General features: G+C 30.8%; 1 protein-coding gene across 1 annotated transcript in view; it reads left to right on the top strand.

The window, feature by feature from the left end:
* The window catches only part of LOC108916123 (tyrosine-protein kinase Dnt-like), a 58,369-nt gene that overhangs the window by 35,160 nt on the left and 4,555 nt on the right, over nucleotides 1–18,654 (top strand). Inside the window, exons 7-10 of the mRNA XM_018722326.1 lie at nucleotides 12,243–12,408; nucleotides 12,913–13,072; nucleotides 13,172–13,318; nucleotides 13,369–13,528. Of these exons, the coding sequence (XP_018577842.1) occupies nucleotides 12,243–12,408; nucleotides 12,913–13,072; nucleotides 13,172–13,318; nucleotides 13,369–13,528 (633 nt within the window). The remainder of the gene's footprint in view (nucleotides 1–12,242; nucleotides 12,409–12,912; nucleotides 13,073–13,171; nucleotides 13,319–13,368; nucleotides 13,529–18,654) is intronic.

Raw genomic sequence — 18,654 nt, 5'->3', positions numbered from 1 at the left:
ATTACAAGAGTACAGCCTCACTATGAAATAATATACTACTAACATTTAATTACTTTCAATTGAAAATTTACAGGGAATACGAATTTTTCTGCATGTTTAATGTAATTTCCTTGTAATTTTACACTGACAAAGAGTGTTAAATTACAAGAAGCCCCTTCTCTTTGCGAATGTAATAAATGTCATTAATGAAACATAAATTTCATTAAATAGAAAATTTACAGAGAATATACATTTTCCTTAATTTGATATCCTCTATAATTTTAAACCAACAGCTGAAAAATTACAAGAGTACAGCCGCACTATGAAATAATACTACTAACATGTAATTACTTTCAATTGAAAATTTTCAGAGGAATACTTTTCGGTAAGTTTCATGTAATTTTACACTGACAATTGTTGTTAAATTAAGAGAGGCTACCTTCTATGTGAGTAAATTACGAATGTGATTGTAGAAACATAAATTCCATTAAATGTAAAATTTACAAAGAATGCACACTTTTCTGAAAATTTAATTTCATCTGTAACTAAAAATAGACAAGAATATCTTCTCTCTGTGGAAATTGTACTAACATTTAATTTTAATTGAAAATTTTAAGAGGGATGCCTTTTGGTAAGTTTAATGTAATTTCTCTGTAATTTTACATTGACGGCTTCTGTGAAATTGCAAGAGGTGAAAATCTCAGTGTGTAAATTACAGTAAGGTTTAAGTTTACACGTGCTTTTGTTTAGTTATATTTCTTAAAAAATGTATTATTTCACTGATTAAAACACAAAATCGTTGCCAAGACCAAGTTATTTAAACATTACGCATCTAATCTCTAATTAAAAATGGCGAATGCGCCAATGGTAATGTATTTCTTGTTTTAGGAGTTGATTCAATTTGTTTGAATGTTATTGGGGCTTCACAATCTCATTATATTTATTATTCAGTAAATACGAGTACGTTTTCTTGTTCGTTTATAATTACGTTCGTTTTTATAAAAGTGCTTTCTTTGTGACACCGTGTATAATGAGATTTATGAGCTCGTAATTATATCTGGAAAACCCCCTTTGTAGCCCGGTCTATAAGGCATCAGAGGGAAAAGATGAAGCAACCGGGTACGCTATGAATTTTTATAACAATTTCACTTTTCATTTAGAAGGCGTATAATTTATATATACGTATATATATATTTCGTGGCTCTTCTCTCCCCTTTTCAGCCTCAGGCGTCCCGTTGATGCCTTTGCACAGAATAAAGAATTATGCGAGAGATGTTTTCATCAATGCCGCAACGCAAATACACCTTTAAATGTAAATGAAAAGCGGATTCCGGAACCGCAGCGTGTCCCGAATGGCGCAGCAAACTTTTTGGGTTCCGGTTTAAACAAATTGACGGAAATGTAACACGTGTACGTATTTAAGACAAATTTAATAGCGTTATTAGCTTTTTTCTCCAAGTATATTAAAAGCAAATACATTTTTAGTACCCACAACCTTACGTTTAGTTGTAATAAATATACTCTTTATTTATTACAACAAAGTATGCCCCCTGTATGAAGCAAATGTAATTGAACTCTCCGAATGTATACAATATAATTTCAAGTGCGAAGTTCAGAGATTAGAGCTGAACAATCGGTTCGATTCGATTTATTAATGCTCTTAATGTGGAGGCCTATTAATGCTGGCGGCCCTAAATATTATCTGGTACTGCGGCGGTTGATTGATTTCACACAAATCTGGGGGGTGCTCTTATGTGAAAAACAGATAAGCCAGAGGAACGTCGGAGAAGGGAAATTCAATGTCTAAAGTAAATAGTATTGCCTGAATTCTCAGGGGATTAACATGGCACTCGGCTTAGTCATGGAGATAGAGCAATCAGGACGGCGCGGCTACTAGTAAGTAGCGAGCTTTTCTAAGATTACCTTAATTACATTAATGGACGGTCTGGTGATCAGAAAAAATATTGTCTACGGATATTAATAACGCGATTATATTATTTTCCAAGTTGCACTCAAGTACATACATACTCCATTGTTTGTAGTAGGATTAAATACCTACGCAATTTGTTGCTTAAATTCCACTAAAATATTTTATGCTGCGGATAATTTCACACTTCACAAATTGTAGCGGGAATTTTTTTTTCTACGGTTTCGATTTATTAAAATTGTTTTGGAAATTACACTTTCTGTTACAGTTTCAATGATCAAGATTGTGGAAGAATTATACATCTATTATTATTACATTGTTGATTAATTACAACTTTGCTTGATTGTTTAAAATCAATTAAAATATTTTAATGGATTTTATATAAAAAATTAGTACATGATAGTTTTTAATTAAATTTTAACTTACGTATATAATCAGATACTTCCAGTATGCTAGAAAATGAATAAAATTAAATGTCTTGCTAGTTTTGATGATTAAAATTGTAGTAGATGCGGATATTTTATTAGTTTCGATAACACAGCCACACAAAAAAAAAGATGTCTGTACTTTTCATGCGACATATGTTATCCGTAGTACTTTTGCCTCCTGGTCACGAATCCGGTGTCAGAATTGAGCTATCACATCACAGGAATTTCCTAACCTCTAAAAACAGGTAAAAAATAGCAAAAATTCACGAAAAAGTGCTAGGAAAAATACAACAATTTTTTTTTCTATATTCAAATGTTCATTTATATAGTTAAGACCCCGCCGAACGTGAATCGCGGTCAGAATTGATGGTTCTTTTTCTAATCTCAAAGTAACGGATCAATTATTGAAAATTTGGTCGACCATCTTGGATCCGCCATTTTTGCAAAATTGAAACCTATGTATACCAAATTTGGCGCGAATCTGTTATTTTTTTTAAATTTATCGGCCATCTTGGATCCGCCACCTTGAATTTTGCAAAATTGAGCTGGGATCCGTGATCAGCGACCCCGAAAACCTCCGTATGCCAAATTTGGCGCGAATCTGTTAATTTTTGAAAATTCGTGATATCTGACTGTTTTTTTTTTTTTTTTGAGGTTAAAAAAAAGAACGATCAATTCTGACCGCGGATTCACGTTGGGGTCTTAAACATATAAATGAACATTTGAATATGGAAAAATATTTTTTTGTATTTTTTCTAGCACTCTTTCGTAAATTTTTGCTATTTCTGACCTGTTTTTTGAGGTTAGGAAATTCCTGTGATGTGATAGCTCAATTCCGACACCAAATTCGAGATCAGGAGGCAAAAATACTACGGATAACATATGTCGCATGAAAAGTACAGACAACTTTTTTTTGTGCATGTAATTCATTGCAGCAGAATCAGATATTTTGCTACAGATTCTATTAGAACTGTGGTATAGTCTTTCCGAAGTCAGTTGAACATTATAAAAATGCCTAGCAATAAAATTTAATGAGTTTCATAGGCGTCCCTAAAAAAGTTTTCTGCTGAAGGTAAAAAGTTGTAACAATTTGTATATAATGTGTAGAAAGTTTCTATTATATGATCATTTAGCCAACAACATATTTTAATTATTTATCTCCTCAAACAATTTTATTATATCGATGATAAATCTCGTTTTGTTCCGGTTCAAAAGGTCTCAAAAATGCCATGTTGTAATAATATTGTTTCTCCCTTTCACAATTGTAATATCAATGATTAATAGAAGGTGCCTATAATACATTAAAATTACCTGAATCACACCAAATACCCCGAATCACACCAAATTCCCCATTGCTGCACTGCACTGCTAGGCAATTTGTCAACCACTTGTCAACAACTGAGATTTATTGCCCAATCGCCCAGTGCGGCTATGTTGTACGCCGTTTGCCCGCGCGCGCATTCTTCAACTGTTTAGTTCGACCAGACCTGTAGATGGATATGGCTAAATGAATATGGGAACAAGTTTTTCAAATATTTCAATGCCGAGTTGCTGCGTTAGCGACCGAACCTGGTACTTACTGCCAACCTCTTGGTTCTTCAACTGAGATCGGAAAGACTATAGAAACTGAATTTGAAACTGAATATAGAATAGAATTTTTTTTGACATAGTTTCGATTATTAAAATTATAGTAGGAACTCCATTTTTTGTCACAGTTTCGATTATTAAAATTGCAGTAAAAACTGATTTTTTTGTTGCGGCTTCTATTGTTAAAAGTGTGTTAAACATTTTTTGTGGCAATTTCAATTACTAATATTTTATTATTAATAGAGTTATTATAGAATATTTTAGTATTATTTATAGAATTATACATATATGTACTTATTATTGTATTAATGGAACGTCTGAAGATCAAAAAAAATGTAGTCTATTAATAATTAATGACGTAATTACAAAGTATATTTTCACGTTGCACTCAAGTACACACTGTCGCATGATCTTCTATTTTTCAAGTACGATTAATTATAACTTCGCTTCATTGTTTAAAATCCATTAAACTATTTTAATTGGATTTTATGTCGGAACATTAGTACAGGATAGCTTTTAATTAAATTTTATCTTATTTTACACAAATATTCAGGTATGTGGTATTGCGAGTATGCCAAAATTGAATAAAATCAATGGCTGGCTTTTATTATTAAAATTCTGGTACGAGTCGATTTCGCTATAGTTTCGATTATGTGGTAGAAATTAAATTTTTTGTTAGTTTCGATTTTTAAAACAACTTTTTTGGCAGTGTGGATTATTAAAATTATGACAGAAATGAATTTTCTACTACTATTCCGATTACAATTGTGGTAGAATTCATTTTTTTGCTACGGTTTCGATCATAAAATTGCAATTAAATATTTAGCTACAAAATCAGCACTTACTAACAACAATTTGATTTTAAAAATCGCTATTGTCGGTTATATTTTCCAAATGAATGATTTTAGTGAATTTCATTAGTTTCGTATATACAGGGTGATTCAGTCATAATGTCATTAAATTTAACCACGTATTTGGAAGGATTGAAAATCGAAAAAAAAAATTTTCTTGACCTTTTAAATTTTGCAACTGGTTTCAAAATCAAAGTGCAGTGAATAAAATGATTTTATTAAAAAATTTTAATCGCGTATTTCCCATCTTCCCTTAAAATTAATGACATTATGACTGAATCACCCTGTATAATGCATGTATACAGGGTGGTCCCGAGGTAATGGGCCAAAATTCATGGGTACATTGCCAAAGCAAAAATATTGCGATTTAGCCGAACTTACCTTAGTCCAAAAGTTGATAGTTAAAGAGATACAGATTGTTAAATGTAAAATATTATTTTAGTTTTTTTTTAATTCATTCCTTAACAAATGCAAATATCCTCACAAAATTTTATTTTTTATATATTTTATAAGTATTTTTACTTGGGGAATCTACTCATGAATTTTGGCCCATTACCTCGGGACCACCCTGTATAAGATACACAAAAAATAAAGATTGAGGCTGCCTCACATAAACGAAAAATAACGAGTAAAAATGATAACGGGGGACATATTTGTTCTCGCTGTCCTGGGATACGCGCTATTCTCTTTTTCCTTGAAGGATTTCCATACAGCCGTCGTTTACTCCTTATGCACGAATTATTAACATATCCTCCTTTACCTCGAAGATGTGTACACCGAAACTGAATAATACACAGTTTGCTGCATATTCAATAGGGTATTTTCTCATGACAAGTGACAAGGCAAACAGGGGAGAAATAAGCCAGCGATATTAGGATACATTTATGCGGCCTATACCCCAAGTAAACATAAAATGGATGACTAAATTAGAACGTGTCTAACGGGATATTCGCAAATCTATCGGAAAATTCACGAGGGCCAAGATATCTCTGCCTAAAACTGCGCTATATTATCGGACGATAAAGTAACAATAAAAATAACAACAACAAATAGTAATACTGTAGCTTTTATCACGAGTTGTAAGGTGTAACTAAAATGCTTGGGCAAATTTAATGCAGCCTAATTTTCATTCGCCCTGTATGTAAAGGGCCTCAGCTAATAAAACGACTCGAGTTCCGCCTCCTAATAAACAAAATTCGTCCGTCCACTCCAGCCACGACACGATTTACCCAAACAAGGTATAAAGCAATCACAACGCTAATCTAAAATGCATTCAATTTGCTTTTAGGACCTGTTACCTAATCGAATTACTTGTGATATTTCACCGCGCCCTTTTCCCTCATTCGGATGTTTAAGGGGCACGCTATTTCACGTACCCAATTAATAATTAAGGACATCCATTTAGCTAGACACGGAACGAAACGCCAGCGACTTCAGAATCATGTTAATATCATCGAGAGGCAATCGCGCTCGCTTATCCACGTTTGTCGACAATTAAAGGGAGGCCGAACGACTCAAAATTAAGGAATTAAAAACATTGGACGGGGATCTACATCTGGACTTAAAACAGGCCCTTTCAGGCTAATTCACTTACATTTGAAATCGTTTCGTTTGGCCGCTAGATGGCCTCAAAGTTCCCGAAAATTCTTGATTTTTTTAAATAGTCTTAACTGGCTTTGGTTATTTTTTGGATGGGGTCTCTTACACTCAATTGACACATTTTGGTGATATTCAGAGTTCATAACTTTTTTCTGCTCATGCAATAACGACAAATATTTCAACTGGCAGTTGATAGCGTTAGCAAATTTTCATTAAATGTGAGGTTAAGGTATATAAAAATAGTTTTTAAATGCCTACATCTGGACTTAAAACAAGTCCGTTTAGGCTAATTCACTTACATTCGGAAAAGGGCAATATACTCCCAAAAAATGGCCACCGCGATCGCCAGACTTAACACCCTGCGAACACCTTGCGGGACACTTTAGCTTTTAGCTTTCTGGTTATTTTACGTCGGTCTATTTCTGATACTATGACTAAACACTGACGCCAGTAGACGAGCAGCCGCCAAACTGGAAATACATCGACATATAGGCCACCAGAAGTGGGACGAGCATCGCGAGCCTTCCCCAGATGGTCGCCCGTAAGTTTGTGACTATTAAAATATTCATCAGTTTCCATAATTTCACTTCTGTTTTAATTGTATGAGTGTCAAAAGTCGTATTTTCACCATACAACAATTTCCTAGCAGTTAAGGGGGCGATTTAGTATGTATATTTTTACCATGTAACAGAGCTTCAGATGAGGACACAAATCATCGAAGAAACTAACATAATTGAATATTATTATATATCAATGTATTCGCAATGGTTCCCGCTAGTGAGTGAAAGAAATTTCAATGCTCATGAGAACAGACGAATAATTTAAATAAATGCCAAAGTACCTCAATTTTAACCATACTGTTAGTCTGCCAATATATTGGATTTACGACGGAACTAGGTCAGGCACAATAACCAAACTACTTCACTCACTAGAACGGACACTTAGGATCATTTGTATTTAATTTTCAGATTAATATTTATTAACAATTCTATAATTTGTGTCCTCAAGTAAGATGACAACATTTTACACACGACTCCATGTTATATTATATTATATTATATATTTAAACCAGAATTTTAGCGGTTTCTATCTTCTACAAGAATTTCTAAATAAAATTAGTTTGTGTACTCTGTCACAGGTGTCGCTACCCTTGAAAATGAAAGCGAAAACACAGAGTTGGTTTATTGTAAATTGTATTGGCCGAGAAATAGTGAAATTTCTGGCGTTTTTAGGTACTGAAATCTTTAAAAGTAAAACGTGTAGAACAAAAGTAGGGGTAAGCACAAAAATAAAATCCTTGATGTTTTGTTTATTCATGGTTACCGTTTAAATTTACCCAAATAAAATAATAACTAAAAAAAAGCGTTTGCAAAACATGCGTTTGCTATTATCCTAACCCCACATTTTAACAATTATTTTCACGTACTTATAAAAAGTAAACAATTTTATATGTAGGACTAAGCAAGTAAATGTTATAAGAATATTTACATGTGGAATTATATATAAAAAAGATAGTATTTTCGTAGATTTCAGTACCTAAAACCTTAATGGTTTGATCGTTTTTTGCACCTGTTTATTCGTTTTACTGCGGCCGGCGTCTTTGAAAATACTCAGGTGGCATGACATAACATTCCTATTATTTGATAAGCTTTAGATTATTCAGTTATTAAATGTTTGAAATTATTTGTCTTTGCGGAAAACACTATTTACAGAATATGGGACCCATAATGGTCTGATATTATCTTTGATATATAAATATGGGTAATATTTTAAAAGTAGGTAGGTACCTAAGTAATAAGATTTTGTAAAGCTTAAGTAGTACGAAAATATAACGCATAAAAAACCAATAATATGTACTAATTTTTCTTTATTAAGAATAAAGATTAAATTTTACGTACAGGGTGTCCCACATAAAATCGTTATTTATATTGTAGCCTTGGTAGTTTCAAAATAAATTTACAGCTTAAAAATTGGTCTGGCTCAGGTAGATTTCTGTTTCAATCTACAAATCAGTAGCTACTTACCGATAAGAAGGAAACCACTAGTCTAGTCGAGAAGTGAGTTTTTTTTGCGAAAAATAGTTATTGTAATCCTAAAAATATGGTTGTTAGTACATTGGATTCGGAATTAAATTCAGAGAAAGAAGTATTTTTTAATTTATCCGCAATTAAAAATAGCAATTGTTATAAACAAAAAACGAAGAGAAAAAAGGGAGTCTCCGTTTTTTAACTATAACTAAAAAAATATTGAAGATAGCTGAAATTTCAAAAAAGATCCTGAAAGAGGAGAAAATTTCAGCAAAATAAGTCAGGAATTGTAGCTCCATTATTTATAATTTTAATTTGACGTTGAAAATATAGCTCCGCGCGGCGGCGGCGGTTTCCGCGTCGTCGCGTCGCCGCCAAGCAAAGTGTGCAACACAAAATAATTTTTTTATAGTATTCAATATTAATTTAAAAATCTAAATAAATTATAGTGTCATCTAGACACTTGAAGGAACACAGCCCAGTTGGAAAATAATTTTTAACTTGACTTATGTTAAAGTTATTCAATTGTTAATGAACTAATTTTTCGTGGTCCTAATCTTTCATAAAACTTGTTGTAAAACTTTAAATAATGTATCTAAAATTTTTTTTCTTTCTGGGAGGTCTTTTTATATACATAATAAACAAGATTCCGTTGTAAAAGTTTATAAAAGTTTTTTCATTTGTTTATAATGATTTTTTAAAGTTAACAAAAAATGAAAAATCCGGGAAATGTTATAAAAATTTTTTTTTACCAAATGTTTGATTTTACTTGTTTTTCTATTAATATATTGCGTTTATTAACTTAGCTAAAAAAATTTTAACGTTATTTGTTTATAAATTTGTTATAAACAAATGGACAAGTTTAATATTTTTGAAACATTTTTTTGCCATTTTATTGTCTTGGTAAATTAATGATTTTTAAAAACAAAAATTTTTCTTAAATAAATTTTTTAATTGTTTATAATCGATTTTTATATTTATTTGTCATTTAAATTATTTATTAAGAAATCATTTTTTTTTAAATCATCATTTGCTATTATCAATATAATTTAAAAAAAAAAATTTATTCAAATTTTCATTGTTTATTTTATAAACAATTTGTTATAAACAAATTCTGATTTTCATTTTATTTTTTTTTCGTAACTTTAACGAATTATAAATACAGCTATGTGCATCAAAGTGGTAAATAACATTTTTTTCTAATTTTTATTGCATTTTTAAATACTTTATCACATCAAAGCTGAAACGGTCACCTATTTGATAAACTTATAAATTGTTATAATTTCTAAATTATTGATGATACGGTCTTTGACATTCAGGTAGATCTTTTAGATAATTTATTGATCTATAACATGAATTTTTTTACCTGCTTCATATCTACAATGGTTATATTTTTATAAACATTTGTATATAAAAAAATGCATTATCTAATTCTTTAAATGACTAAAACTTTTAAACTATTGAAGTTACGGATTCCACTATTTAAGACAATTTTATAGAGTAACTACTGGACTACTCAATAAAAATTTTTTTATATTTTTTATTCCATTTGTTTACGATGTTTTTTTATTTGTTTAAATTATCACACGATTAAGGGTACATTTTCTGGATTTTCTGTACTTTTTTTCTAACTAATGTCAATATTTTATATTCTTCTTGTTGTTTTCTTCAATTTTGTCTATTTTTAATTAAACACTTAACTTTTGTAAGAGCAGAAACTCAAAATTTTAACCAATTGTGCAGCCTGGAAGATATTTACGGAATACAATGAACTTTTGAGTTATAAAATAAACAATGAAAATTTGAATAATTTTTTTTTTGTAATTATATTGATAATAGCAAATGATGATTTAAAAAAAAATTCTTAATAAATAATTTAAATGACAAATAAATCAAAAAAACGATTATAAACAATTAAAAAATTTATTCAAGAAAAATTTTTGTTTTTAAAAATCATTATTTTACCAAGACAATAAAATAGCAAAAAAATGTTTCAAAAATATTAAACTTGTCCATTTGTTTATAAATTTGTTATAGCTAAGTTAATAAACGCAATATATTAATAGAAAAACAAGTAAAATCAAACATTTGGTAAAAAAAAAATTTATAACATTTCCCGGATTTTTCATTTTTTGTTAACTTTAAAAATCATTATAAACAAATGATAAAACTGTTATAAACTTTTACAACGGAATCTTGTTTATTATGTATATAAAAAGACCTTCGAGAAAGAAAAAAATTTTTAGATACATTATTTAAACTTTTACAACAAATTTTATGAAAGATTAAGTCCACGAAAAATTAGTTCATTAACAATTGAATAACTTTAACAAAAGTCAAGTTAAAAATTATTTTCCAAATTTTCCTGTGTTCCTTCAAGTGTCTAGATGACACTAAAATTTATTTAGATTAGATTTAGGCCCGATTTTTGAAAAAAAACCTAATTCGCCCGGACTACTAGGCTTATTTTATTCATTATTCAATTCTTCAAAAGTCTTCAAAATTTAGAAATAAAAAGTTGTCATTCTGGGAACAATTGTTTATACAAATTTTGACTTTTTTAGTATTTGTAGAATAAGCTTTACAAGTCGATTTTTCAGAGCACTATATTTCATTTTTGCAATAAGTATTTCGTTCTAAAAAAGTTTTTTTTCTGTTCTTCATTAGTATTATTTTTGGTTTTCCATTTAAAAATTAAAGTAAGTAGCAAAAAAAATAGTGTATCTGGCAATTGAATTCAGATCCACTATAACTGCAGGCTAATTATATTTGAAATCGCATTATATTGCTTGGTAATTGTCCAAAACATGACATAAATTTATTTAATTTTAATAAGCAATAGCATAAAATCGATGTAAAATTTCCCTGGGAACACGATGGTGCAATTATTTTTTTGCTACTTGCCGTAGTTTACGATATTTGCGAAAAACCTTATTTTTACGGGTTTTTGACCTTTTGACCCCTTGCCTGATCACCTAGGTCAAAAATTTTTGCGGATTCGGATTCCTGAGGGTCGAAAACATATTTGCGCCCAGGTTTGATCGACAGAGGAAAAAATGGAGGTTCAGCCTTCATTTCAATGGACTAAATACATACAGTAATATTATATATATATTTTATGCCTATACATATTATTCTCCAAACGCAATTAGTAGCAAGATTCTATATATTTTAGTAATTAAGCAGTGTTTTTAAGTTAAAACGACTCGTCAAAGTAAAAAAATAATTCAGGTTAGGTATATATTTTTTTTACTGAAAATAGCAGTTAATTTACATTATCGCATTGTTAATGTGAAAATATAAACATTAGACTGTTGACTATTCCATGTTATACGTGTTTTAAGGTCACTTTTGAAGAAGAAACTACATGTAATTTTAAAAACCGTATTTCTGTTTTTATAATGAAGGAATAGTAATTATAAGATTGTTTAAGCTTATTAACTAAAAATTATTGCCTACTCAATAAAAAAATATTATTGTCCTCGATAATCTATTACTGATTAATAAAATATTTACTCTCTTTCCTTATAAGATTGTATGTACACAAATTGGAGCCGTTCCTGAAAAATCGGACGAATATCCGGTGCAGCGGAATTATTAGACTTGAAGCGTTGGCCGCTAGAACAGCACCTGCCGGGGTCCCGTTTCGTGACTCACGCTGGGCGATATTTTTTGTACAAAATCCCGTCCTTAATAGTCCTAAAAATCAATCTAACGCCAAAATGTGTCTACTGAGAGTTACTTAAAAATATTCTGATGTTGAACAACTGTACAAATTGTACACCCTATATTTCTGTAACAGATGAATTATTCAATCCCAGCGTAAGATATTTCGAATTTACAGGTTTCTCTTCAAGATCCGCGTCTAGTGAATCCGGCCAAACGTCTGCGCTCTCTGTCCGTGCTCCGCCAAACCATAAGCTTAGATCGCATCGCCGAAGAAGGGATCTTCGGTAAAGTCTACCAAGGAACTTACAGACAGCAAACTGTAATAATAAAGACCACGAAAGGTGAGTTGGCTGCGGATTGTCCAGAGGGCGTCTTGATGGGAACGGGAAAATCTGTACATGTGAAACCGATTACAGGAAACAATGGATATAAATAGTCTTTCAGCAGTTGTCCGATCTGTTGCATGTACATTTCCTCAAACAACAAACAGTTGTCCATCGTTTTAAAAACATATACAGAGTGGACCAAAAAATGTTTCGCCTAAATATTTGGATTTATATAAATATAAGTTTGTGTCACGATGCAATGATATATTCTGTTTTAAAAAAAAATAAATAAAAGCGATCTATTTTGTAAATGCCTGGTCGTAAAAGTAAATAAATAAAATTGCGACGAGGTCCAATTCGATCAGTGCGAGGCCTACGACAATCTGCAGACGTTCCCATAAAGATTTTATGGCGAATCCTATAAATACGCCGCACAAAACAAAATCATTCCGTTTCTATTGAGTATTCTAATAAAAACCCATTAAAATTTGTAAAGTCGTAAAATCTTTCATTTCGCAGAAGCGGCCTCGAAAAGGTTAGTCGGTTTATTCCTAGCGGAAGGGACGATGATGTATGGCATGGAGCACAAAAACGTCCTAACCATCTTATGTGCGAATTTGGACGATCCGAAACAACCATTACTGGTCTACCCTTATTCTAATAGGGGTAATTTGAAGAGGTAAGTTTGCGCAACCCTTAACTGGATTTTATTACCCGCCATGGGCGTACAGGTCGCATTTTACAACGGCAATTAAAAAGAAACATTGCATTTTTTCAGATATCTCATAAAATGCCGCCAAAAGAGAGACAACTTAGTGCTGTCCACTCAGAATCTTGTCGACATAGCCATCCAGATTCTTCTAGGGATCATGTATTTGCACAGCCAAAATGTATGCTACAAAGACGCTGCTGTACGAAATGCGGTGTACGTATATTTTCCCTGAATTTTTTCCAGTTTTGACAGTTTCTTTGCAGAATCGACGAAAAACTTCAAGTGAAGATAACCGACAACTCCCTATCCAGAGACATGTTCCCGAATGACTATTTTTGTCTGGCCGATCAAGAAAGCAAACCGGTTAAATGGATGGCACTGGAGAGTTTGATCTACAATCAATATTCAGCCGAGTCAGATGTGGTGAGTTTGCAGAAGCAGTGTTTATATATTTTTAATGTTTATTGTGGTATATGAGCGTATTTTGGTGAAAGAAATACGAGTTAAAAGGAGGCGAATAAAACGCGGTAACATAGAACGCCTTATTAAAACGCTTATGCCCTTTAGAATAAATTAATACTCGGGTTACGTTGACATTTAATGAAAACGTAACGCGAACATGATGACCCCAGGTGTCTCACAATTAAAAATAGAGTACTGACTGCAGCTCGATTCGAGTACGTTGCGTAAAATTCTCAGGAGACGTCGTTTCATTTCGTTGCTTTTGAATTACTATATTGTTGGAAAAAATGTAATTAACATACCTCTGAAAATTCCACAACTACACAATTTTTTGCGAATATTTTGGTACATAAAAAAATTGCTACACTTTTGAATTGTTATAAGGTTATAAAAAAACATAATAAACAGCACGTTTCTGAATATTTCCACAACTATTCATTATTTTCATATTTTTTTTACATTGAACGTAATTTAGGTGTTTAGAGGTGTGTGCGGTGGGGTAAATTATAGGCTACTGATTATATTAAAAAAAAAAACAGGGTTAAAAGGAACTATGACGTTCAAGCAATTTTATTGCATTCAAAGGGTCATTTTAGATGAAAAAACTGCGGAGTGCTATTAAATTAGCGGGTGGAAATTGGAGATGGGGGCGAAAATGCACCCCTTTCAGTTTTTTAATTGCAGCTCGAAAACGAAGCAAAATTTCACTATAGTTCGTAGGAAAAATTATTTAGAAGATTGAATTTCCCATCGAAATAGCGTATTTAAAAAATTTAAAAGGAAAATTTTATGCAAAAAATCGTTAATAAACAATTTGAAAAAAAAGCAAAAAATTCGTTTTTTTTATTTTGTCTAGTTTTTTTTTTGAGGTATAGGCATTGCTTCATAGAAAAAAAAAGTAGATAAAATTTTTTTCAAAATAAGAGGTTGTAAAGTATTTTTGGATGAAAATTGACTGATATATGGCCGCTCAAACTTACAATTAGCCAATTTTTCGATTTATGTCGCGTTTAACCTCATACGTTTTAATTCTCATTTTTTTGCAAAAAAGGAAGGAAATAAGACGTTTAAGGATTTTCATCACATGACTTGTTCGAAGGGTCATTAAAATAAAAAAAACCCGGTGTGCTATTAAATTAGAGGGTTGAAATTGAAGATAGGGGTGAAAATGCACATTTGCAGTTTTTTAAATATAGCACGAAAACAAAGCGAAATTTCGGTATAGCTCATAGGAAACATTTTTTAGAGAATTGAATTTCCCATCGAAATGGCTTATTTAAAAAATTTAAAAGAAAAATTTTATGCAAAAAATCGTTACTAAACAATTTAAAAAAAGCAAAAAATAAGATTTTTTTATTTATTTACTTTTTTGACTATTTTTTTTAGTAGAAGTAGGCAAAGAAAATTGCTGTACAAAAAAACTAAATGAAATTCCCTTCAAAATGATATGCGTTTTCAAATGTTTTTAGACTAATATTGACTGGGTTATAACCGGTCGAACTTAAATATTTTTAGATTTTCGTCGTTTTTAACATAATAATGATTATAATTCTTATTATTTTTCCAACAAATTGGTTCTTTACTTGATAAAAAGTTATTTCAAGTCTTATTTGTTAATAATAAATAAAGATTTTCACAAGTCAAAATAGTAAGATATTTTTAAAAATCTTTTGCTTTTTTTAAATTGTTTATGAACGATTTTTTGCATGCAAGAAAAATTTTATGCAAAAAATTGTTAATAAACAATTTTAAAAAAAGCAAAAAATAAGATTTTTTTTTACTTTTTGGACTATTTTTTTTAGTAGAAATAGGTAAAGAATATTACTGTACAAAAAAACTAGATGAGATTCCCTTCAAAATGATGCGTTTTTAAAAGTTTTTGGACTAATATTGACCGAGTTATAACCGGTCAAACTTAAATATTTTTTCGATTTTCGTCGTTTTTAACATAATAATGATTATAATTCTCATTATTTTTATAACAAATTGGTTCTTTACTTAATAAAAAATTATTTCAAAAGTTCTATTTGTTAATAATAAATAAAGATTTTCACAACATAGAGTCAAAAACTACTAAAAACGACATCATTTTTATGTAAAAATGGAAATATTAGTACACTTTCCTTCAAGTCGTGACAAATTAACGACAAACAATAATTTTATATAATAAAGAACTATCTTAGTTACTTTGTACCTATTGTTCGTTACTTCTAATTTAACAATAAGATTTCTTCATCACCATAAAATATGGGCTTCTCGGATCAATTCAAAAATCATTTTTTGTGAAGGAAATATTCTCTCAATGTTTATGTAAGGAGCTGAAGAATATTTCAAATATGTAAAGTTTTTCAAATTATTTTATGTTTTAAATTAATTAGAGGAAATCATCAATTTATTATTCTTTATGCTGTACTTATCAAGGTGAAAGAAAATTACGATCTATAATTTTACTTAATTAACATTAACATTAATTTTTTATTAACCGATAAAAAAACCTAATATCAAAAATTATAACTTTACAAAAAATCTACAATGTTGCGTACGAATCTGGAATATACCATTTAATCTCCTCATATGCGGAGAAAAATTACTACACTTCTGAACAATATTTTTATATAAAAAATCTAAATTTGAAAAAATTTCTACTCGACCGAAAATTTGATGTAATGGGAGCGAGGAGACATCCTTTCATTTCGTTACTTTTGAAGTATTATACTGTAAGGAAAAAAAAAAGATATATATTTTAAGATTATACAGGGTGTAAGAATTTTTGACTGCCATTACTTCAGCATGAGATAGAGTAATCGTAAATGAACAAAAATGTTGCATATTACAGGGGCGTAAGATTAATATTGGGGAGTTTCATCACAAAGTGACAACAGCGCTTAACCTACTGATGCACACCACGTGTACACGCGGCAGACTTGTCCTACGGAAAAAATGTAAACAGCTATTATTGTGAAACATTTAGTAAATTTCAAGACAATTGCTTTCCAGTTTTTAAATAAATAAAATAAAATGTATGGATTTTGTAGTACGAAGATAGTGTTGAGCTTAAATTTTAGCTGGAATTTTAGAAATTATGAATCTCTTACAACAGGAATTTGACTTTTAATCGAATTATGAATTTGAAAAATATATAATTAAAGTACTCAAATAATCATACGTATTAAAAATAATTTAGGTACTTACCAAAAAGCAAAATACAGTAATTTTTAAACGCACAAATACAAAACAAACTACAACATATGCTCAAAATGTCCATCACCATTTTCTATGCACGCACGACACCCGTCGAATATAATTTTCGCGCACCCGCTGGAAAACACCTCAAGAAAAAGAAATAGTGGTACGCAAAAAACACTCGGACACGGTCCAATTCCAGATACCAACTGAATTGCGTATTGCTGGGGAAGCCTAGTACCTCGTGTTATCCGCCGCGCCGTTGTCACATTGCTCGGTATGAATTTTACCGAATTTTAAATTTATTACAACGCTAATTATTTTTTAGAATTAAGCATAAAGAAGATCAAAAAAGTGACAAACATTGTAATATATAGTATTCTATGCACGCAGTTATGTCAATATTCCTTAATTAATTGAACTTTTGTACATCAAGTGGGAGATTTTGATAATTTTTTCTCGGAAATGGTTGAGTTTAGGACTTTTTTGTTTATTTTAATGTACTCTATCGTCTGTTAAAATTAAAGCAGTCAATCTTCTAACACCCTGTATATTGTTTTTTTTGTATATTTTAAAATATATGAAAAAAAATTGCCACACTTTTGAATTATTATGTGTTAGATTTCTTTCGGAAGTATTCAAATTTTAGTATGCATACACTTTTAGTGCATTTTGACTACATTTTTGGTGAATATTTCTACAACCTGGTTCATAGAAAAAATTGCTACACTTCCGAAAATCCGACGTGATGAAAGCGGCCCATTTACGGCTTCCTAGCGCAGTGAGTGATTTCTATTTCGAAATTCAGCGATAAAGGTCAGTCGGGGAAAAAACATATAAGACTTAGTCATATATTGTCAGTCATGCCGAGATAGTGTCTTTAGAGGTTTCGCCATAGAAAGCTAAAAACCAAGTTCCGTTCTATTAAGACACAGCCGGGTAAAAAATAATTTTCTGTTACTTCAGCAGGTAAAAATAACTGAAACTAATATCGAATGACAATAAAAACTTAATTATTACTTTACCTATTATTTTGCAATTTAAATTTACAATTTATTTCACCGTGATAAGATAATTTCATTGTTTACCAGGCCGGCCTTGAATTAGATGTTTCAGTTTGAGTTTTAGCACCATCATTAATAATGACATTTAGATACCAACATTTTATATGTACGTTAATTTTTTTCGCGATTTACAGTTTAATTGCCGTGATTCATCGTTTTTAATCGGAACTTAAGTTGAAATACTGCAATTCCTATACTGATTTCCAATTTTAATGTCTGTTTTTAAAATAATGCCTATTTTCGCTGCGATATTGTTAGATTCAGGTTCAGGATGGGTAAAAGCTAAATAAGGACGCTTTCATACATTAACGTGAGTATTCAGGGTTGATCAATATAATTTTTAATACCAGTTGACCATGAAATTCTGTCTAAATATAAAACCTCATTAATTCTACGAGCTGCATTGTATTCTTTCATCTCGAAACTTCGCACTTGCTAAATGTGCCATTTCTAGAAAAAAATCGCCGCACCTATAAAACCGCTGAAACTGGCCAGATTCAGAATTGTCAGCAAACGTAGAATTACCGTGCACCATAGTCGAATATGGTTTGTGAAAGTAAACCTTAATAAGAAAATTACTATAACCGACTACATTTGCATTTAGACATTAAAAGATCGTCATAGCTGGCAACCGCAAGCGAAGAATTAATATTCGGCGTCTGATTGCTATAGAGACCACCGCGTTATGTTTGAATGAAGCACGATTCAAGGCCACCAAGGTTAACAACCTTGGCTGCAAAGCATCAAATAACACCTCTTCAATTTTTATACATCTCTTTGTGTGCATATATGATAATGTAAGAATTCTCTAAGGTCGCCGTTTACCTAAAATTTAATTTC

The sequence above is a fragment of the Anoplophora glabripennis genome, unplaced genomic scaffold (genome assembly GCF_000390285.2).
Source record: "Anoplophora glabripennis isolate ALB-LARVAE unplaced genomic scaffold, Agla_2.0 scaffold2, whole genome shotgun sequence".
Lineage (NCBI taxonomy): Eukaryota > Metazoa > Arthropoda > Insecta > Coleoptera > Cerambycidae > Anoplophora > Anoplophora glabripennis.
This window is presented reverse-complemented; position numbering and strand designations above follow the sequence as displayed.